Genomic DNA, 22,396 nt, shown 5'->3' with positions numbered 1-22,396 from the left:
CTCTCAGACTTGGCTAGAATGCAATGAAAACAAGACTGTGATGAAGGGGGGGGCGGGGTCGGATCTGTACAGAAGAGGAGCTGGAGGGTGGAGACCAGAGGGCAGGGAAGGAAGGGGCTTGGCAGGGTGGTGAGCCCGAAGTGGTGTCTCCAACAGACTAGTCTGGGGCAGATGCCTGATAAACAGGCTCGCCTGCAAGATTAGTTCACAGTAGGAAGGAGAGAGGGTCTGAGAGCAAAAGCAGACTAAAGATGGCTCAGTGGGTTTAGGCGCTTGCTGACACGCCTAGTGGCCTGAGATCGACCCTTCTGCTCTACACGGTAGGAGAGAGAGCCAGCTCTCAAAAGTTGGTCTCTGGCCTCCACACTCACAAAATAAAGGAATGTAATTGTTCTTTAAATTAAAGAGCAAGGCTAGGGATGTAAGGTGAAGAAGGAAAGCCTCTGAGACCATGTGATCACAGTGTAGGAAGGTGACAATGTACCTGTAAGCAGACCATGTGATCACAATGTAGGAAGGTAACAGTGTACCTGTAAGCCGACCATGTGATCACAATGTAGGAAGGTAACAGTGTACCTGTAAGCCAACCATGTGATCACAATGTAGGAAGGTAACAATGTACCTGTAAGCAGACCATGTGATCACAATGTAGGAAGGTAACAGTGTACCTGTAAGCCAACCATGTGATCACAATGTAGGAAGGTGACAATGTACCTGTAAGCAGACCATGTGATCACAATGTAGGAAGGTAACAGTGTACCTGTAAGCCAACCATGTGATCACAATGTAGGAAGGTAACAATGTACCTGTAAGCAGACCATGTGATCACAATGTAGGAAGGTAACAGTGTACCTGTAAGCCGACCATGTGATCACAATGTAGGGAGGTGACAATGTACCTGTAAGCCGGGCATGGTGGTACTGAGATTTGATCCCAGCACTAGGGAGGCACGTGCAGGTGTATCAGTTCCCTAGCCTGGTACATCCTCTGTGCCCCCTCCGCCCCCCATGATTGGTTATTTTTGTCCTTTAAACAGCTGGTTTCTCTAGAGAACATGTCACAATCCGAGACACCCTCTTTTCTCCACGTTGACATGTCTGTCACAGCCACAAGCAAAGAAGCTTCAGGAGGATAGAGGACAGCCTGTGCCAGCCATCCTGTGGGGAGCACTAAGATCATCCACTCTCAATCCACCCAGCCCAGGACAGCCACAGTTTGCTGCGTAACCCTGATCCATTTTCATTACCTCTCATCTACACAGAGTGATCTAGAAAGGTTGATTCTAGTCCCCTTAGGAGGACACTTATTCTGAACACAAAATACACTAGTGTTTGCCTTAGTATTTTCCTGCTCATAGGACAAAATATCCTGACAAAAGTCATTTAGGGGATAAAGGGCTTATGTTTGTTCATAGGCCAGGGGTACAGTCCATTATGTTAGAGAAATCACATGGGCAGCAGGAACTTGAAGCATCTGGACACAGAGACCAACCCCAGCTCTCTCCGTCTTTTTAAAAAATGACATTTGTTGGTTTTCTCTGTGTGTGTGTGTGTGTGTGTGTGTGTGTGTGCACATTCATGCACACGTATCATGTTCCACAGCATACATGTGGAAGTCAGAGCACAGCTTGCATGTCTCCCTGATCACTGTGTGGTTTAGGGGTTTGACTCCCGTGGTCATTGGGCTCGGCAGCAAGTGTCACTACCCAGTAACCCATCTGGCTGGCACGGGCTCTGTTTCTCATCCAGTCCAGGATCCCTTGCTTGGGGAATACTCCCACCCACTAACTGAACACAATTAATACTATCACTGACAGACGTGTTCAGAGACCTACCTCCCAGGTGATTATAGAAGGCGGCTTTTTGTCCTGGTCCCTGTCCCTGCTGAGTGTGGATATAAAATTGTTGAGAAATCTTCTGATCAAAATGCCTTGGTTTTGCAGGGCACCCCTTCAGTCTGGCAAGGGGCCTTGGTGCTGGCTACGATGGGCAGTAGGATCAAGGCCCCTTCTGACTCAGTCTCTCTTCCCAGGGACCAGTGATGCTGCCCAGACTGTGAACAGGGGAGGCAGCACTGTAGGGGCTGCCAGCAGCCGGGGCTGGGGAGAGACATGTGGACACGTAGCCCCTATGGCTTCTGCCTGCCAGATCCTCCGCTGGGCCCTTGCCCTGGGGCTGGGCCTCACATTCAAGGTCACGCAAGCCTTCAGATCTCAAGGTAGGAAATGATTCAGTGGTGTCAATTCAAAGGGAACGAGAAACTAAGGAAACCAGTTGGTCCTTGAGAAAGAGAGAAGTCAGTCGGCTGGGGGGTGGCGGGGGAGGAATTCATGGGTAGGAATGTATAGGCGGAATAGTCACTAGGTGACCTGGGTTTGGCAGCAGGGACCCACCCCAGCCTTCGTATCCCTTTTCCTCTAGATGAGCTCCTGTCCAGTTTGGAGAGCTATGAGATTGCCTTCCCGACTCGCGTGGACCACAACGGGGCGATGCTGGCCTTCTCCCCCCCTGCCTTCCGGAGGCAGCGCCGGGGTGCGGGGGCTACAGCCGAGGCCCGCCTATTCTACAAGGTGGCCGCACCTAGCACTCACTTCCTGCTGAACCTGACCCGCAGCCCCCGGCTCCTGGCAGGGCACGTCTCGGTGGAATACTGGACACGGGAAGGCCTGGCCTGGCAGAGGGCCGCCCGGGCCCACTGCCTCTACGCTGGTCACCTGCAAGGCCAGGCTGGTAGCTCCCACGTGGCCATCAGCACCTGTGGGGGCCTGGTGAGCTGAGGATTCTGGGAAGCAGGGGATATGCCCAGTTCCTTTTGGGAGTTAAGAAAAACACATGATCGGCACAATGTAACAATCGTAGTAGGGTGTTTTCAAAGTATTTGGAGCTGATCAGTCCTTTGAGGAGAAGAAGCAGAGTATGTACTTAAAGGAAAACGTATAGACTTATGTAAGGCTGAAAGTAAAGGGGACACGTGTCTCAAGAAGGTTGACAAAAGGCATTTCACGGTAAAGTCACTAGCAGTGGGGCCGGTAGGATGGCTCAGTAGATAAAGGCTGAGGTCAAGCCTGAAGACTTGACTTTGATTCCCGGGACCCGCATTATGGAGGAGAGAGAGGAACTTCTCAAGTTGTCCTCTGAGCTCTACACATGTGCTGTGGTGTGTGTATACCCACCCACATCCACACACAAAGAATGTAGTAAAAACACCCTTTTAAGGAATTAAAAAGTTTAGGAGGGGTCGAAAGGAGGAAAAAAGGAGAGATAATGAAATTGAACTTAAAATGTTTCTTTCTTTTTTTTTTTTTTTTTCTACTTTTAAGACTGGGACTGGGGAGGTGGCTCAGTTTATAGAGTTTAGACACACGGAACTGGCTTCAGACTCCAGCCTGTGCTCAGCTGTAACTGAAGCTGGGTTGTGGGGGAGAGAGGAAGATTTTGGAGATCTTGATAGCCAGCCAGTCTAACCAGAAAAGAGCAAGCCTCCGATGCAGAGAGTGACAGAGGATCTCCCCTGTCCTCCTCTGGCCTGTGCACAAGTGCTCAGGCTTGTACACCTCTACACACACACACACACACACACACACACACACACCAAAATAGAAACCAGATGTGGGGTGAGACATGCCCACAATCCCAAGTACTTGTGAGGTAGAAGCAGAAGTTCTGAGTCATCCTGAGGTATGCAGTGAGTTCGAGGCCACCCTGAACTACCTAAGACCCACCGCGGTAAAATGAAACCAACCAAACCAAAGGGCAGTTGAGTGGCAGAGTGTTTGCCTTGCATGCACAAGGCCTTAGTTTTGATTTCTAGTATGGAGAAAGGGGAGAAGAAGAAACGAAGCCACAGAGATAAGAGTCCAGGATCCCAGAGCCTGAACTGAGCTTTCTGCCCCCATCCAGCATGGTCTGATTGTGGCAGATGATGAAGAGTATCTGATTGAGCCCCTGCAAGGTGGACCCAAAGGTCGCCGTGGCCCAGAAGAGAGTGGTCCCCACGTAGTATACAAGCGTTCCTCTCTGCGTCACCCCCATCTGGACACAGCCTGTGGAGTGAGAGGTACCCCTGTGCCTTTGGGGATGGGCAAGGAGGTTGTATGATATTGCTCCTTTGAGGTTGAGGGAAAGGCAACCAAGTTCAAGAGCTCCATTCACCTGCAGGCAAGGGCCAAAAAGAATCGGATTCTAAGAGGATGGTGCTATAAGGCAGTGGCGTGATCCATCATGGCTGTGGTCAGCCATCTAGCAGCTGATAGGTATTCAGAGGGGGAAGCCTTTCCTTACCTAGAATTATTGCCGGATCACACAGTTAACTCAAGGTCATAGCAATCAGGCAGCCAAAATAGCAACAAGAGCTAAGAGTGCGTTCAGTGGCACAGTGCTTCCCTGAGTTGCAGAAGGCCCTGCGAAACATGCACGCATACACGCACACAAACAGGCTGAAGTAGTGGGGACCTGTTTCCTCCTGCTTGGTTGCCTTGTCCAGCCTTGATGTGAGGGTTTATGCCCAGTCTTACTGTATGCATCTCGTTGGGCTGTTTTTGGTAGATGTCCTTAGGTGGAAAGAATAGAGGAAGGAGCAACTGGTCAAGTTGTAATGTGTGAGAGAAGAACAGAAGTTTGTTTTGTTTTTATATAAGTCAGACTGAGGAGAAGGTTTACAGAGGGAAGTCCTCACCATACAAGTCTGAGGACCAGCCAGAGTTCATAGCTTCATATCCCAGGCATCCAGGCCAGTAGCCAAGCCACCTGAAATCCCAGGGCTAAGGACACAGAAATAGGTGATCCTTGGAACAAGATGGGCAGCTAGACTAGATGAATCAGTTAGCTCCAGGTTTAAGTGAGACTCTGCCTCTTAAGGTTGAGAACAATATAAGGAAGACACCCAATGTTAACCTCTGGCCTACACACACACACAGGCAGTCAGCTGAAAAGTGTGGGCACTGTCTTAGGGTTTCACTGCTGTGAGTTCATACAGTCATGTTTACAACATGACCAGTCACTGTAGACCATTTAAGGAGTGAAAAAAATAGGAAAGCCATATGAAGCAGTTATGGCAACACAAACCTAACACAAACGTACTTGGGAAGTGGAGGAAGAAAGGTCAAGAGGTCAAGAATAAATGCCATCTATCAAGGCTGTTGGGCAGAAGAGTCACCGAACAGACAGGAGTTCTGTGTAGCCATTGTCAGGCACTTCTGAGACCCACCAGCAATAGGTGCTCAATGGCTGTACTTTGTTTCCCAGATGAGAAACCGTGGAAGGGTCGTCCATGGTGGTCGCGCACCCTGAAGCCACCCCCTGCCAGGCCCCTGGGGAACGAATCTGAGCGAGGCCAGCTGGGCCTGAAGAGATCAGTCAGCAGAGAGCGCTATGTGGAGACCCTGGTGGTAGCTGACAAGATGATGGTGGCCTACCATGGGCGGAGAGATGTGGAGCAGTATGTGCTGGCCATCATGAACATTGTAAGTGCCTTCCCCTTCCTAGGCCTGGAGTCCTGAGGACCTGTAGCTAGCCTCTAGGATGTCAAGGGGAAGGTGTTACACCCTCACCCCTGACCACCCCTGAGGTATATGCCACCACATAGCCAGTAAATCTTAAAACAAAACAAACAGCCAAGGGAAAAAGGGAAATGGTGCATAGCCCATGGTAGGTATGTCATAAGAGTTTTCTTTGTATAAAAATAAATTTGCAGGGGCTGGGGAAATGGCACAGTCGGTAAAGTGCTTTTTTTGTGAATAAGAACCTACTTTTAAAAAATTAAAAATAAGCTGGGCAGTGGTGGCGCATGCCTTTGATCCTAGCACTTGGGAGGCAGAGGCAGGCAGATCTCTAAGTTCGAGGCCAGCGTGGTCTACAGAACTAGTTCCAGGACGTCCAAGGGTCTGAGTTCATTCATTCCTAGGACTCATACCATAGAAGGAGAAAACTGACTTCTGCAAGTTATGGCATATGTGCACAGACACATATACAAATAACCATTTTAAGAAAAGAATGTTGGGCATGGTTGTACATGCTCGTAATCCCAACACCTGAAAGAGCTCGGAGACAGGTGGGAAGATCCTTCAGGTTTGCTGGGTGGCCAGCCTTGCCCTTTTGGCAAGTTCCAGGTTCAGCGGAGAGACCTTATCAGAAAAGCAAGGTAGAGAGCAAATGAAAAAGATACTAGACGTTACTTCTGGCTACAACACACTCCATGCACAAGAATAGACATGCACATGCATACACAACGCACTCCATACACAAGAATAGACATGCACATGCATACACAACGCACATCCATACACAAGAACAGACATGCACATGCATACACAACACACTCCATACACAAGAATAGACTTGCACATGCATACACAACGCACTCCATACACAAGAATAGACATGCACATGCATACACAACGCACATCCATGCACAAAAATAGACACGCACATGCATACACAACACACTCCATACACAAGAATAGACATGCACATGCATACACAACGCACTCCATACACAAGAACAGACATGCACATGCATACACAACGCACTCCATACACAAGAATAGACATGCACATGCATACACCACGCACTCCATACACAAGAATAGACAGACATGCACATGCATACACAACACACTCCATACACAAGAATAGACATGCACATGCATACACAACACACTCCATACACAAGAACAGACATGCACATGCATACACAATGCACTCCATACACAAGAATAGACATGCACATGCATACACAATGCACTCCATACACAAGAACAGACATGCACATGCATACACAACACACTCCATACACAAGAATAGACATGCACATGCATACACAACGCACTCCATACACAAGAATAGACATGCACATGCATACACTCCAACACTCAGCCTACAGGTACTCATTAGAGTTACAACACACCCTCCCAGGCCCACCTCTATACATGCAGTATTCTTGTATATAAGCACCTACCTGTTCATTCATACATAACCTTCTTGGCCAGGTATAGTGGTGCATACCTAATCCCAACCTTAACAGGTAAAGGCAGGAGGATCTCTGTGAGTTGGAGGCTATCCTGGTCCACATAGCGAGATCCTACCTCAGACAAAACAAAAAGCAGATTAACTTGACTGGTCCATGTTCAGATTTACCATTTGTAGTGGCAATTAGTTCCAAGACCCTTATAAATGCCAAAGTCTCCAGGGGTTTATCTCTCGCATTAAGAGAACTTCGTGTAACCTCTTCACATCCTCCCAAAGACTTTAAATCGGCTTTAAACAGTATTAGAGCACAGTAGTCAGGGGGAAGGTCTGTGCGTGTGGCATATATGTGTATTCAGATGTGTGCAGGTGTGTGTACATTCTTGTGTACCTGCATCTCGAGGCCAGGGGTCGACCATGGTGTCTTCATCAGTCATTCTCCACTTTTTTCAGTTATCTATTATTTTGTATGTGTTGGTGTTTTGCCTCAGTGTCTGTCTGTGCACCATGTGTATGCACGGCCCTTGGAGACCAGAAGAAACCATCACATCCCCTGGAAATGGAGTTCCTGGTGTCCGGGGCTACCTTGTGGGTGCTGGGGATCTAACTGGATGCTCTAGAACAGCCAATGCTATTAACTCTTGAACTTAAGCCTCTGCATCTTATTTTTTGAGGCAAAGTCTCTCACTGAACCTGTAGCTCACCAACGAGCTAGGCTGGCCGGCCCAATGGAGACCTCCAGGGATCTGCCTGTCCCTGTTGTGTGTGCCAGGAATCCAGACTCGGGTTTTTCATGTCTGTACAGCAAGCATTTTACCTATTGAGCCATCTTTCCGAGATGCGAATTTTTGGGAGCTATTCTTTCTTTTATTTTTCCTCCTTTCTCTCCTCCTTTGTCTCCTTCAGCAGGGTCTCGTGAAGTTCAGACTCCATTCTTTATGTCGCCGAGGCTAGCCTTGAACCTGTTTTATTCCTACATCCATCTCCTAAGTGCTGTGATGATCCGTGTGCCCGTTGACTGATATATTTCGTCGGTGCTTGGCAGAGTCCAGGGATACATTATTGTGCTATCTGTATTCAGTTCCTGTGCTAGAACTTGATTGCAGTCCTGTGCCTCCCCTGTGAACAGGATCTATAATAACTCTAATGCTGCCTGCTAGTGAGGATGAAGGGTAGTGCTAGAACACAGAGCACGGGGGATGGTTTGAAGAATGGGTTCTTGCTTCCTTGAGGCAAAAGGAGACAAAGACCAGCAGGATGACCCCAAGGGTAAAGGTGCTTGCTACCAAGTATGATAACCAGAGTTCTGTCCTCTGGATCTACATGGTAGAAGGGGAAAACTGACTCCTAGAAGTTGTCTTATAAATCCACACATTCATGAGCATGCAGATACATACACACACACACACACACACAATTTTAAAAAATTTAAGACAAAGTTTAGCAGACGAAGAATAAAGGGCAGTGTTGTCTCTGTACTCTGTCCCAGTCCCACACTGCTTTGTTCTGGCTTTTAAAGTCCTAAACCTTGCCAGGCTTCCTGGGGATTTCCTGTAAGTTAAGGATAGCCCAAGCAAGAATCTCAAGCTTCCTGCCCCAGCCTGCTCTCCATCACCTGGTCCTCTCATCCTTAGGTCCTTCTGCTGCCTTCCTGCCTTTCCGTCGTCTCTTGTTCTCTTGCCCCCGCCTTTCTGTAGTGATGCTTAGATTGGTACCTTCAGATGGCGGAGGAGAAAGGACACATGCACATCCCGCATGCAGCCACTGGGCATGTCGGGAGGGGACAAAAATGGGACTTGGAGGACAAGTAGGGAAAAACTGAGCTGGGACAGTCAGAGAGAGATGTGCTGGCAAGCAATAAAGACTGGAATCTCACCTGTGACAGCACCAGCCGTGCTCCCTCTGTGACAGCACCAGCCGTGCTCCCTGCCATCTCACCTCAGCAATCTCACCTGTGACAGCACCAGCCGTGCTCCCTCTGTGACAGCACCAGCCGTGCTCCCTCTGTGACAGCACCAGCCGTGCTCCCTCTGTGACAGCACCAGCCATGCGCCCTGCCATCTCACCTCAGCACCCTCATCTTTGAGGTGTGAGTGAAAATAATGAGATGACACAGGCAGCACATATACCTAGCACCTAGCACCTAGCACCCAGTACACAGTGGGTAGTTACTCAAGGAAAACTACCGTCTCTGCTTTTGCCCTTTAGTTTCGAGGCCGAGGAGCACACGTATGCAGCTGTGAAAGCCAAAGATTGACTCTGCTCTCTTCTTCGGTGGCTCTCCATCTTTTTTTTATTTTTTTTTGAGACAGGGTTTCTCTGTGTAGCCCTGGCTGTACTGGAACTCACTCTGTAGACCAGGCTGGCCTCCAACTCAGAAATCCGCCTGCCTCTGCCTCCCTAGTGCTGGGGTTAAAGGCGTGCGCCACCACCGCCCGGAAGCTCTCCATCCTTTTATATGGATAGTTTTTATTTAGTCCTTGAGAATTCCATATGTGTGTACAGTGTGTTTTAATCATATCCACCTTCTGCTCTTTCTCCCACAACTTCTCCGCCCATATTCTCCCTACTGTGTCTCCCAACCCAATTTCAGGGTCTCGCTATGTACCTATCCTTAGCTGGCCTGGAACAAACTCTGAAGAGTAGGCTGACCTGGATCTCTGTCTCTGCCTCCTGAGTGCTGGATTAAAATTGTGCCACCAAATCTAGACCATTTTGGGGGTGTTGTTTGTTTTCATTTAACTTATCAACCAGAGCCACATCTCTGAAGAAAATTACCCTCCCCCCCTCCCCCCGAAACCATTAACACTAGCAATAGCTCCACAGCTAGGAGTGGTGCTTCAGGAGCCCCTCCCCCACTGTACTCTACCGTAAAGACAGGATCTCTCACTGAACCTGAAATTTGTAGACTCGGGGTTCCACCTGTGCTTGGACCACAGGTGGGTGTGTCCCCTGTGCCTGCTTCTTCTGTTTTTAAATGAGTAATTGAACTTAGGTCCTCCCGCTTGCCCGCTTTCTCTTTACCAACTGAGCCATCACCGCTATTCTGCCTCTCACTGTTCTGGGCTCCTCTTAAGACTCGGTCTCTCTTGTTTCTTGGAGGTCAGGTTGCCAAACTTTTCCAGGACTCGAGTCTGGGTAACATCGTCAACATCCTCGTCACTCGTCTTATCCTGCTCACCGAGGACCAGGTGGGGATCTGGGGGTGTGTCTCACCCTTTCTCTCTCCTCACCGTGGCTGCCTGATGTCTCCAGACTGGCAGGGCACCCGTGCATCTCAACTTTCCCATCCCCAGCCCACCCTGGAGATCACCCATCATGCCGGGAAGTCCCTGGACAGCTTCTGTAAGTGGCAGAAGTCCATCGTGAGCCACAGCGGCCATGGCAACGCCATCCCGGAAAACGGTGTGGCGAACCACGACACAGCTGTGCTCATCACACGGTAAGGAGCTGCAAGGGGAGGGATCGTCGGAGTCTGAGGCAGGGGAACAATTGCTCGTGGAGGAGAGAAGGGGCTGGGAACCTTTAAGGAGCCAAGGAGAAGGAATGCCCGTGACGCTTGAGCCCTAACCACACAGTCGTTTTTTCCCTTCATTCACTCAGTCAGTCAGTCAGTCACTACTGTCAGCATCCTCAAGACCGGCTGGTTGGGCCTAGTGGGGGCACAGCATAAGGCTCAGGCAAGACTCCGTCCTCAAAGCTCAGCACTGAAGGAAGTAGAAAGCTCAAGAAGACAAGTTTATCCGGGGCTACAAAAGACCATGTCGCTCACACAAGCGCACACTCACACACAAACACACATGCTTCCACCTGTTCTTGTCTTCTATGCCAAAACTGTGGCCTCCAGCGTCAGCCAAGGAGGCCCCCCAGCCTGCTCACTGCCCTCTGTTTCCACAGCTATGACATCTGCATCTACAAGAACAAACCCTGTGGCACTCTAGGTATTGAGTCCCATTGGTTGAAGGCACCGTGGAGGGTGGCCTTGGTCCTGGGGTGAGACCTCCCGTGCTGGATGGCCCTAGCCTGTGCAGCCTTGGGTCCCTCGACCCACCCCGCGTTCCCATTTCCCAGGCCTGGCCCCCGTGGGTGGAATGTGTGAACGTGAGAGAAGCTGTAGTATCAATGAAGATATCGGCCTGGCCACAGCTTTCACCATTGCCCATGAGATCGGGCACACGTGAGGCCAAGGGACCCACGATAGGGGAGGATAAGAGGAGGGTTGGGTTCCCTTGGTTCCTAGCAGAGCTGATACCCATCTCCTCAGATTCGGCATGAATCACGATGGCGTGGGAAACGGCTGCGGGGCCCGTGGTCAGGACCCAGCAAAGCTCATGGCTGCCCACATTACCATGAAGACTAATCCGTTCGTGTGGTCGTCATGTAGCCGAGATTACATCACCAGCTTTCTGGAGTGAGCATGGGACACGTGACCCACTAAGTGGGGCACAGACATTTTGGGAGAGCTGACTCCACCCACCACCATACCTAGCGGGTATAACCCTGAGGTCAGGACCTTGCAACCCCCTTGGCGTGACAGCTGTTTTCTTCTAATCACAGCTCGGGCCTAGGGCTCTGCTTGAATAACCGGCCTCCCAGACAGGACTTCGTGTACCCAACGGTGGCTCCCGGCCAGGCCTATGACGCTGATGAGCAGTGCCGATTCCAGCATGGAGTCAAATCGCGTCAGTGTAAATACGGGGTAGAGAGAGCCTTCCTGCTTTCCTTCCTGGGAAGGGGAGGTGGCCACAGGGTGGGAAGTTTCACTGGAAACCCTCCTGGGGAAGCAGAGGGACAGGACATCAGGGAAAGGGATGAAATGAACTCCCCACTCCCTGTAGAACTATGGGCAGACTAAAGTGTGCGGAGTATCCACTGCCGAGCAGAACAACAAAGAAAATAAGACCGTAGTTCTGAGCTTGGGCAAGAGACTCAGTCAGGAAAGGGTTTGCTTGGCAAGTCTAAGGTATGATCAACAAAACCATATATAAGCATGGTGCGGTGGTACGTGTTTATAAACCAGGCACCGGGGAAGCAGCGGTGGGTAGATTCCTGGGGCTCACTGGCTAGCCAGCCCCACTTGGTAAGTTCAGATTTGGCGAGGGTAGCTACCTAGGAACAACAACTGAGGTTGGCCTCTGGCCTCCACATGCACATGAATGTACGTACACACACACACACACACACACACACACAGTGGGATGGCTTACATGTCTGGGCAGCTAATTTGAGGGCTAGATTAGAGTGCCCCCTGATGGCCACTTGTGGGCTGCAGCCACACATAGGTTCTAAGACCTCTGGGTAGTTCTGAGCAACATATGCAGATTCTTGGTGAAATAGTTTCCCTAGACATGGGGGCTACTACTTTACTTGCCCAGGGACTGGAGAGAGCCTTCCAGGGACCCTAACCAATTCCCTTACCTCCCCTTCAGACCCAGAGTTTCATCTTGGCATCAAGAAGTGAGCTAGGGCAGGGTTGTGGGGGTTGGGGCTTGGGGGAGGCTCACCCCCTTTAATCCCAGCACTCAGGAGGCAGAGGCAAGTGGACCTCTGTGAGTTTGAAGTCAGCCTGCTTGGCAGACTTAATAACATAACAAATTCCAGGCCTGCCGATGTTATATGCAGTGAGACCCCCATCTCAAAAATATGAGCTGAGTAACTGGGAAGATATCTCAGTGCGTAAGAGCACTCGCTGCGTAAACACAAGCGTCTGAGTTCAAAATTCAAGCAGCCACGTGAATCCTTAGCACCCCAGTGCTGTGGTGGGGCACTTTGTTTGGTGAGAGACTGTATCTCAAGTGAATAAGGCAGAAAGAGACAGAAAGGAAAAGAAGTGAGTTGGGGTGCAGAGGACCCCAGCCCTAGCTTTCCCTCCCCACTCCGGGAAGCTAGAGATCTGCTGGCTTCCTGTGTTGGTGACCGGTCAGCCAGTTAGCGCCCCCTCTGCCCAGCTCCGTCATTTCCTTCCTCTCACTCTGACCCACTTCAGCCTTAGCCCTCGTGAGGCCAGCCCAGCTCCAGTCTTCCACACTCCACGGGAAGCCTCTGCCTTTACACAGCTATTCCCGAGACTGGTGCAGAAGAGACCAGGTGGCTCTCCAATTGCTCCTGACTTCCTCTCATTGTAACACCAAGAAATACAGCCTGAAGCAAGCAGTATTTTGACATTTTTTACTTTATTTAGTTTTTAAGAGAGGGTCTCGCTATGCAGTCCTAGCTGGCCTGGAGTTTGCTATGTAGACCCGGCTGGCCTCACACTCTCAGAGATCCGCTTGCTGCTGAGATCAGCGCTATGTGCCACTGTGCATTGCCAGAGATTTTTACTCTTGCCTCGCCCCATGTTTACTTTGCTGATCACCCCAGCACCTTCTAAGGACTTCTGGGTCCACCCGTGGATGTCTTCTGTGTCCTGGAACTTAACAAGGATGATAGTAGCTGATGCTTACTGAGCATTGATGTGTGCTGAGCGTGTGGTATATACACATCACCTCGTTTAAACTTCTGATAAACATTACCCCAGGCAACAGATGAAGAGATGGGGCTTCAGGGGGGTAGTGTGTGTGTGTGTGTGTGTGTGCACGCGCATGCTCGCGCGCGTACACCACAACTATAAGAACACAAGCTGCTATACTTAGAGCATAGATTTCTCCTTTAAGTCATCATTTTGCTTCTGTGTTGAAATTTTTCCTTTATGTGTTATGTGGAAGGCATACATACTTGTGGAAGAGTCAGAACCAAACTCTCATCATCAGGGTGGTTTTACCTACCCAGCCATCTTGCCAGCGTGGCTGTGTCTCTATCTCCCAATCTCTTTTAGATTTATTTGTATTATTTATGTATTTGTGTGCCTGTGTGTTTATATACACGTGACTGTGGAGGCTGTGACTGTGGAGGCTGTGACTGTGGAGGCTGTGACTGTGGAGGCTAGCTAGATGAGGAGCATCAGATCCCTTAGAGCTAGAGCTGCTGGTCTTTGTGAGCTGAGATCCAAACTCTGGTCCTCAAAATAAGCGGCAGGTGTTGTTGAACCATGCCCCATACCTAGACCACTCTTTGACTTCATGTTTTACAAAAGGCTATTGTGGAGAGGAAGTATCAGAATCACAAGCTTGATCCAACACTGGCAAGACTGAACCACTTATTTGTGTCATTACTTTTTGAAACGAGGTTTTTCGTTGGCCGGGAACCAACCTGTCTCTACCTCTTCAGTGTGAGAATTTACAAACAAGTGCTACCTCATCTGGCTTTGCTTATTTAATGGCATTTAGATTTTTATGCACGAATATTTTTCATGTGTGTAGGTGCCTGGTCCCTGCGGAGGTGGGAAGACCGGGTTAGGTGCCCCTGGATCTGGAGTTAGGGAGACGCTGTGTGGGTGCTCAGACCCAAGCCCAGGCCCTCTGCAAGGGTAACAGGAGCGAACTACTAAGCCGCCGCCTCACCTGGCCTTTTCACTTGTTGTGCATATGTTGCGAACACTTTACTGACTGAGCTATCTCCCAAACTCGGAACCTTTTATTTTTGAACATCTTCCTGGCACAGTAAAAGTTACTTCCGACATTGGTTGATAGGGGCAGGGCTGAGCTGGTTTTTGTGCTTGCCTAGCTTGTATGAAGCCTGGGTCCTAGCTAAGCATTTTTGAGGTGAAAGTTCAGACGTTCTAGGTCATCCTTGAACTTAGTCTGATGGAGGCTAGCCTGGGACACAGAAGATCCTTGCTAAAGGATAAGAATGATTGGTTAATATACTGTGAGCTTAATTCCTGGCCTAGCATTATTTGTGACCATTGTTATCCAATGAGAGGACATTTATGTAAGCTGTCTCATTGACACTGTCAGAAAACAGGTGTTGAACTGGCTGTCTTATAAATGGAAAAGCAGGCCTAGTTAGGGGCTGTGAATTCCAAGTTACTACAGAGTTGAAATCTGAAGTAGCCCAGGAATTATTACATATATGACAGTGTCTGCTTGTGCAGCAGAGGTCAAAAGCAGGGCTGGGATAAGTACTTCTTAAGGAGTGTCAGAAGTGGGGTAGGGCTGGGCGGTGGTGGCGCATGCCTTTAGTCCCAGCACTTGGGAGGCAGAGGCAGGATTTCTGAGTTCGAGGCCAGCCTGGTCTACAGAGTGAGTTCCAGGACAGCCAGGGCTACACGGAGAAACCCTGTCCCGGAAAAAAAAAAGAAGTGGGGTAGAAGCTGAGTGGTTCCATATTTGTAGAAGTGGCCATGGAAATACAAGTCGGGTGAAGACAGAAAACCTGACGTGCCCCTGCGAGGTGTAGAAATCAGATACTCGAGAGAGAGAACTGTTGTTTAAAGAATGTTATTAAAATGCGTATGCAGGTATCCCCTGAGCTGACCCTAGAAGGTGCCTTCTTATAGGCACTGCTTGGTTCAAATCCAGACCTTTGAATCCAAGTCTCTCATCAGCCTGGAACTCAGGGCTTGGCTTGGAAGGGTTCTGTCCAAAGAGGATTACAGAGGAATCCTTGGATGGACTGATTCTGAGAGGGTGGGGTAGGAGGTAGGCTAGAGTGTCCGAACCTGGTGAGGTTATCTCCAGGGATACTAACCTTGACCTAAACAATCAAAACCGCTTTCTGGGACTGCTTCAGTTTTACGCAACAAATAAATGACCCGAGCCGGCCCAAGCAGAATTCAGAGGAAGTAGAGGAATGGCCCCACAAATTCAGTCAGAACCTAGTCTTCAACAGGCCACACATTCTCACAGCTGAAAAAAAGCTACAAATGAAATTCCTGTCCTGAGCCAGCCCTGACTTTTCAGATTGTTCTCTCCTGTGTTGCTTCATTGGCCCCTCAAAAAGTAAAAATCCTTCCTGTCTTCCATGGTAGGTTCTTCCACAGGTTTGGGAAGAACCTGAAGTCAGTAAAATTGAACACCCATTTCAAAGATCTGGTTAGACTGGGCTGTGAGGGGTGTGACACCTAGCTAGTGGCTATGGGTTTTTTTTTTCCCTGTAAAATTACATTTATTTATTTGGGGCGTGTTTACTCTACACCACGCGTGTGGAGGTCAAAGGACAATCGCACGTGCCAGCCCCTCCTTTCAGCACGGGGATCCCAGGGCTTGAATCGAGGCCCTCAGGCTTGGCAGCAGCCTTTACCTGGTGAGCCATCTTTGTGTCCTGGAGGGATGTTATCTTTTCCCATCATGGTTTTCTTGCCCCCAAATAAGTGTCACGGTGCTCAAAGGATGTTTGATCGCAAGAATAAATGTTCCATACATACTGACAAAAGAGAAGTATCAGGCCATGATCCCAAAGGGGGATCGTTAGGACCCGGGAAAGTGTTGGGTCCCCCAAGGCACGTCTCTGGGATGACAATGAGCCTGAGAGGTCTCTTCCATTCTGCAGGAGGTATGCAGTGAGCTATGGTGTCTGAGCAAGAGCAATAGGTGCATCACCAATAGCATCCCAGCCGCTGAGGGGACACTGTGCCAAACACACACTATCGACAAAGGGGTGAGCACCGACCAAGAACACACCCCACCCCCATGCCCACCCCCCTACCCCCACCCTCTCCCTTACCCCCACCCCTTAGCCCCCCTCCCCCACCCCACCCCATGCCCTGGCTTCTCTGCCTGAGCCCACAGCCCCTGGCATCTCAAGCCACACCCCTCACATCTGTTTAAAAGGCTGTACTATCTCTGTTTAAGCCACTGTTACTTGAACAGTGTTAACTCCTTAGCCATGAGTCTGGATTCAAGCTGTGATGCAGTGTATCAGACTCCCCGCCCCCACTCCAGCCTTTCCTCATGTCACCCCCTCATTCCAGAGTGCACTGCACCTGTAATGTGGGGGATGGTGGGCAGGAAAGAAGCACTGAACCCAAAGCTCTGTAAAGTCACACTCACCCCTCTCCTCCCCTTCCCCTTTCCCTTTCTCATCCTTCCCCCAGTGGTGCTACAAACGAGTGTGTGTCCCCTTTGGGTCTCGGCCAGAGGGTGTAGACGGGGCCTGGGGCCCGTGGACTCCATGGGGTGACTGCAGCAGGTCATGTGGCGGTGGTGTGTCATCTTCCAGCCGTCACTGCGACAGCCCCAGGTCAGCCCTTGAGACCCTCTCGTGAGGCAGCCCTCAACCCCATCACCCCTGCCTCATCTCTCTCCATTGTCCCCTGCTCCTTCCAGGCCAACCATTGGGGGCAAGTACTGTCTGGGTGAGAGACGGAGGCACCGGTCCTGCAACACCAATGTGAGTTTTCTGAGGGACCCTTCTCCAAACTCCCCATGGTCCTCCTGCCCCAGCCTCCCTTCCTGGCCCTCCCTGTGTGTCTATCACCCTTCCTCTACCCCAGCGCCTCCCTTGTCATCTAGTCTTCAATCGGTTTCACTATAGAAATAAGCTCCCTTAAAATAATTGCCTTCACTTCCCCCACACACACTCCAAATACAGTTTAGTGTCTTCACAGCTCAATTACCATAGAACCCAGCCCCTACTCACCGCCATCCTCCGAAGCCTGAGGGAGCTTGCTCTTGCAAACCAGCCCTCACCCCGGCTCCCTGCCATCCTTCTGAGTCCACGCTGAGCGTAATTGCCCTCTGGGGATTCCCACTGCTTCCTCTTAACCCCTGGACTTCCCTTTGGCTAAGGATGGCGCCATTACCTAATCATGAAGCTGTTAGGTGTTTAGGCCAACAAGCCAGAGGAAGGGATGCTCAAAAGTCAGGAAAAGCTGCTCTGGGAATGAGCAGTGGCCTTTGAGGTCCCCTGTGTATGGCTTATCAGAGCATTTCTATGCCCTTCACATAAAAAATAAAATAAAATCAGTCTTTTTCCCCTACACTAGCTCTGTCTTATACCTCCTCTCTCATGAAAAGTTTGAACTCAGGACCCAAGCATCCCCCTCTAGCTCAACTTTAACTTAACATCATCCAGTTCAGACATCATAAGCCAGGTATGGTGCTGGTGCTTGGCGGAGGCAGGAGGATTACAGGTTCGAGGCCAAATTTGCCTATGTACAGTAAGAGCCTGTCTTAAAAAAAAATAAAAACACAGGGACTGGGAAGATGGTTTTAAAGTACTTCAATGCCAGCATGCAAACAAGAACACAAACAAATATTCACACATTCACAAAACATTTCATCTGTACCTTCCTAGCTAAAGCGGGCACCATGCACCCTCCCCTGGACTCTGGCCTCACTCACTCGCCTCAGGCCACTTAAAACAACAATTCTCTGTCCTAATTTCTTCATACCTGCCCCAGGACTGTCCACCTGGTTCCCAAGACTTCAGAGAAATGCAGTGTTCTGAATTTGACAGCGTCCCTTTCCGTGGAAAATTCTACACGTGGAAGACATACCGAGGAGGTGAGTGAGCCTCCCAAAGGCTGTGGAACCACTGAGTACAAGACTGTTGGCTCATAGTCTCATGGAGTCCTCATCCTCTGCCCCAGGAGACAGTTGGCCTTGATACGGCTCAATGGCACTTTGTACACAGGGAAACTTCCTGTTCCCTCTGTCCATGGAGTCTGGGGTCTGTCGCTCTTGTCCCCTCAGGCAGGGAGTTCCAGGGTGACCTGGCTCCAAGTCTGACGGGGGCCATGCCCCCCCAGGGGGCGTGAAGGCCTGCTCGCTGACCTGCCTAGCAGAAGGCTTCAACTTTTACACGGAGAGAGCAGCCGCTGTGGTGGATGGAACACCCTGCCGCCCTGACACGGTGGACATTTGTGTCAGCGGCGAGTGCAAGGTAGAGGAGACTCCTGGGGAGGAAGGGAATGAGGCTGGGGGGATGAGGGGAAGGAGACATCTCCGTGATACCATCGGCACAACCTATGTCTTCCTATGCAGCATGTGGGTTGTGACAGGGTCCTGGGTTCTGATCTCCGAGAGGACAAGTGCCGAGTGTGTGGGGGTGATGGCAGTGCCTGTGAGACCATTGAAGGGGTCTTCAGCCCAGCTTTGCCAGGAACTGGTAAGAATCCTTCTCTCTATACCTCTCTGGTGACTTAGATCAGGACTAGTCTTATTATAGTAGCCAAAACCATTAACTCCTTAGATGTGAGGATCCTATGGGATCTGAATTATAGTAAGGGTCTTGGGAACCCTCAAGTGTACTTGGAGTATAGAATTGCTCTTAATTTTCTTTTTGAGACAAAATACCTTGCCAGAAGTGTGTGTGTGTGTGTGTGTGTGTGTGTGTGTGTGTGTGTGTGTGTGTGTTTATCTTGCAGTTTGAGGAGACACGGTACATCATGGTGTTTAGCTTTTTCCCTTTTTTGTGCAGTCTGCTCCTCTACTCCAATTAGGGTGGATCTTCCCATTTCAGTTAACCTAATTTTTAAAAGCACACATAAACATGCCCAGAGACTTGTCTCCAAGGTGATTATAGATCCTGTGAAGTTGACAATCAACTCAACCAAGGAGGTCATTTTCTATCCTGTGAGTCTAAGGAGCTGGGGAACTGTCTGTACTAGTAGAGGTCTTACTGCCAGGGAACTAAGACATTCGGAGCACCCTTTTCAGCTTGGGTTGAGAAAGAGCACCCAGGGAATAGGGGATGGGATAGGGTTCTAGAAGGATAGAGCTGAAAGCATTGTCAGAGGGGCTGTGGCCGGATCATATATGGTGGACAGAAACCACAGAGAGTGAATGGCGGCACAGTGTCTGTGTTCTTCTCCAGGCAGGGTTAGATGATGTCTTAGTCAGGGCTTCTGTTCCTGCACAAACATCGTGACCAAGAAGCAAGTTGAGAGGAAAGGGTTTATTGATCTTACACTTCTGCATTGCTGTTCATCACAAAAGGAAGTCAGGACTGGAGCTCAAGCAGGTCAGGAAGCAGGAGCTGATGCAGAGGCCATGGAGGGATGTTTCTTACTGGCTTGCTTCCCCTGGCTTGCTCAGCCTGCTCTCTTATAGAACCCAAGAGCACCTGCCCAAAGGTGGTACCACCCACAAGGGGCCCTCCCGCCTTGATCACTAATTGAGAAAATGCCCCACAGCTGGATCTCATGGAGGCACTTCCCCAACTGAAGTTCCTTTCTCTGTGATAACTCCAGCCTGTGTCAAGTTGACACACAAAACCAGCCAGTACAGATGGCGGATGGTTTGCTTGTTTGCTTGGTTGGTTTAAGACTAGAACATCTGCCCTGGGCAGTGGTGGCACACAATTCTAATCTCAGCATTTGGGATGCAGAAGCAGATGGATCACTGAGTTAAGAGGTCAGCCTGGTCTACAGAGTGAGTTCCAGGACAGCCAGAGCTACATAGAGAAGCCATGAGAGAGAGAGGGAGAGAGAGAGAGAGAGAGAGAGAGAGAGAGAGAGAGAGAGAGAGAGAGAGAGAGAGAGAGAGAGAGAGAGAGAGAGAGAGAGACACTAAAACATCTAGCCTGAGGGAATGCTCAATCAGTTAAGGGTTTTGTTGTGCAAATGTGAAGACCTTATTTTGCTCTGCAGAACCTAGGACCAGACAGCTCAATGAGTAAAAATACTTACCTCACAAGCCTGACAATTTCCAGAACCTAAGGTGGAAGGGAAGAACTATGTCATGGTGTGTGTGTGTGTGTGTGTGTGTGTGTGTTCATGGCTTACACACACAGGGTTTCATTATGTAGCTCTCACTGCCCTGGAACTCAGGTAGACCAGGCTGGCCTAGAACTCATAAAGACCCACGCACCTTTGCTTCCTGAGTGCTGAGATTAAAGACATCTATCTGCCACTACCCCAGGGGGAAAACTATTAAAAGTTAAGTCTAGGATTTCATTTTCTTACATAACTAATAAGTAATTTTTAAATTTCAAGTTTAAAAGGAAAACATATATGGCTCCTGAGGAACCGTTCCCGAGGCTGAACTCCAACCTCCACATGCACACACACATACATGTGCCTAAAAACTCACGAACACATACAAGCAAAGATGAAAGATGGGGAAAAGTTAGCTTTAGAAGTTAGAGGATAGGGTGTCTGCCATTCATGACTCTGGGATGTGTACTAGGGAAGAATCTGTGTAGACATCCCGGTGACTGGGATAGCCCAGTCCTATAAGCTGTCTGTACGGAGAAACAAAAAAAAACATTGGATTGTGAGACAGGTGAAGATGTCAGTGCACATTGGAGCACTAAGAGAACAAGGGAAGAGAAACGAAAGGCTGAGGCATTCTTAGGCCCGAGTACCTGATCCCAACCCCTGGAGTGGCCACAGCACCCTGGTGGTAGGATATTGACTAGACTAGGAAGCAGAAATGCAGCCCAAACAGAATGAGATTACAGAATTCCACACAGAGGACAATATGGGAGTCTAGACGTAGAAGCTAAGAATCTTGAGAGCATGGGTGAGCAAAGATGTAGTGGTCTTAGCTAGGCAGCCAATAGTGGTGCCTCCCGGAAGGCCTGATCTGACACTCAAATCTCAAAATGTCACCTGTATGGATTCTGACTTCCATGGTAACCTTTTCCCTCTGTCTTAGCCCAACCTCACTGCTCAGTAAGGCATGAGGAATTAGGTCCACCCATTCTAAGAGGTAGCCAACTTTGGGTTCAAGTCTTACCCAGGCACCTGTAAACCCCTGGTGAGCTGCCTAGCTTTTCTGGGCTGTGGTTTTACAGTCTGTGAGATGAACACAATGAGGTAAGTAAATAGTTCAGTCAGTATCTTAGGGTTTTACTGCTCTGAACAGATATCATGACCAAGGCAACTCTTATAAGGACAACATTTAATTGGGGCTGGCTTACAAGTTCAGAAGAAGTTCAGTCCATTATCAAGGAAGGGGCATGGCAGCATCTAGGCAGGTATGGCGATGGAGGAGCTGGGAGTTCTACAACAACAAACAAAAAACCAACTTCCAGACAGCTAGGATGAAGGGCTTTAAGTCCACGCCCACAGTGACACACTTCCTCCAGCAACGCCACACCTACTCCAACAAGGCCACAGTTCCAAATAGTGCCACTCCCTGGGCCACACAGATTCAGACCACCACAGTCAGGAAAGTGTAAGCCCAAGAGCTTGTGTGCTCTCCAGGACCCACTGGTGGGAGGAGAAAACAGAATCCTGAATACATACTGTCCTCTACCTATGCTCACCTCCCTCCCCCCACCTCTCTCTCTCTCTCTCTCTCTCTCTGTGTGTGTGTGTGTGTGTGTGTGTGTGTGTGTGTGTGTGTGTGTGACAGCGGATGAGAATGATCGAATGATGGTCCATTTACTTTATAAGGTCCAGATGAGTTTGTAGTGGTCTGTCCCCTAAGCATGTAGCATGGAATAGCTGGCTGCAGTCATCAGGTGTGAGGGAGGAGGGGCACAGGAGGGTGTAGAGGGTGACAGCTGAATTCCACCACCCAGGGTATGAGGACGTCGTCTGGATCCCCAAAGGCTCGGTCCACATTTTCATCCAAGATCTGAACCTGTCCCTTAGTCATCTGGGTAAGCAAAGGCAGCGGGGTAAGGATTGAGATTCCATGGGAGTCGGGGAACAGGCAGGGTGA

The 22,396-nt window shown here is 49.7% G+C and overlaps 1 protein-coding gene and 1 long non-coding RNA gene across 11 annotated transcripts in view; one reads left to right on the top strand and one right to left on the bottom strand.

Moving 5' to 3' along the window:
* Nucleotides 1-22,396, top strand: part of Adamts10 (ADAM metallopeptidase with thrombospondin type 1 motif 10) — a 30,472-nt gene that overhangs the window by 3,395 nt on the left and 4,681 nt on the right. For 6 of the 8 annotated variants that reach the window (XM_052165011.1, XM_052165013.1, XM_052165009.1 and 3 more), the window contains exons 2-18: nucleotides 2,032-2,217; nucleotides 2,421-2,767; nucleotides 3,900-4,056; nucleotides 5,244-5,461; nucleotides 10,070-10,153; nucleotides 10,259-10,404; nucleotides 10,860-10,903; nucleotides 11,034-11,139; nucleotides 11,227-11,373; nucleotides 11,520-11,661; nucleotides 16,332-16,439; nucleotides 16,876-17,021; nucleotides 17,108-17,171; nucleotides 18,184-18,286; nucleotides 18,532-18,665; nucleotides 18,767-18,890; nucleotides 22,254-22,334. In XM_052165011.1, coding sequence (XP_052020971.1) covers nucleotides 2,130-2,217; nucleotides 2,421-2,767; nucleotides 3,900-4,056; nucleotides 5,244-5,461; nucleotides 10,070-10,153; nucleotides 10,259-10,404; nucleotides 10,860-10,903; nucleotides 11,034-11,139; nucleotides 11,227-11,373; nucleotides 11,520-11,661; nucleotides 16,332-16,439; nucleotides 16,876-17,021; nucleotides 17,108-17,171; nucleotides 18,184-18,286; nucleotides 18,532-18,665; nucleotides 18,767-18,890; nucleotides 22,254-22,334 — 2,239 coding nt within the window. In that variant the 5' untranslated portion in view covers nucleotides 2,032-2,129. Of the gene's footprint in view, nucleotides 1-2,031; nucleotides 2,218-2,420; nucleotides 2,768-3,899; nucleotides 4,057-5,243; nucleotides 5,462-10,069; nucleotides 10,154-10,258; nucleotides 10,405-10,859; nucleotides 10,904-11,033; nucleotides 11,140-11,226; nucleotides 11,374-11,519; nucleotides 11,662-16,331; nucleotides 16,440-16,875; nucleotides 17,022-17,107; nucleotides 17,172-18,183; nucleotides 18,287-18,531; nucleotides 18,666-18,766; nucleotides 18,891-22,253; nucleotides 22,335-22,396 lie in introns of those variants that run through there. The other 2 variants (XM_052165016.1, XM_052165015.1) reach the window with 2 other exon arrangements.
* On the bottom strand, nucleotides 142-883 carry LOC127670502 (uncharacterized). Of its 3 annotated transcripts, XR_007974591.1 has the most exons (4): nucleotides 807-883; nucleotides 715-760; nucleotides 623-668; nucleotides 142-576 (listed from the first exon to the last, which is right to left on the bottom strand). It is a non-coding gene; the product is annotated as an uncharacterized LOC127670502 (long non-coding RNA). The 3 variants fall into 3 exon arrangements; XR_007974589.1 differs by having other exon boundaries at nucleotides 623-760; XR_007974590.1 differs by having other exon boundaries at nucleotides 142-530; nucleotides 623-760.

This window comes from Apodemus sylvaticus, chromosome 20 (assembly GCF_947179515.1).
Source record: "Apodemus sylvaticus chromosome 20, mApoSyl1.1, whole genome shotgun sequence".
NCBI classification, from domain to species: Eukaryota; Metazoa; Chordata; class Mammalia; order Rodentia; family Muridae; genus Apodemus; species Apodemus sylvaticus.
The sequence above is the reverse complement of the archived record's forward strand: the minus strand, read 5'-3'. Positions and strand labels throughout refer to the sequence as shown.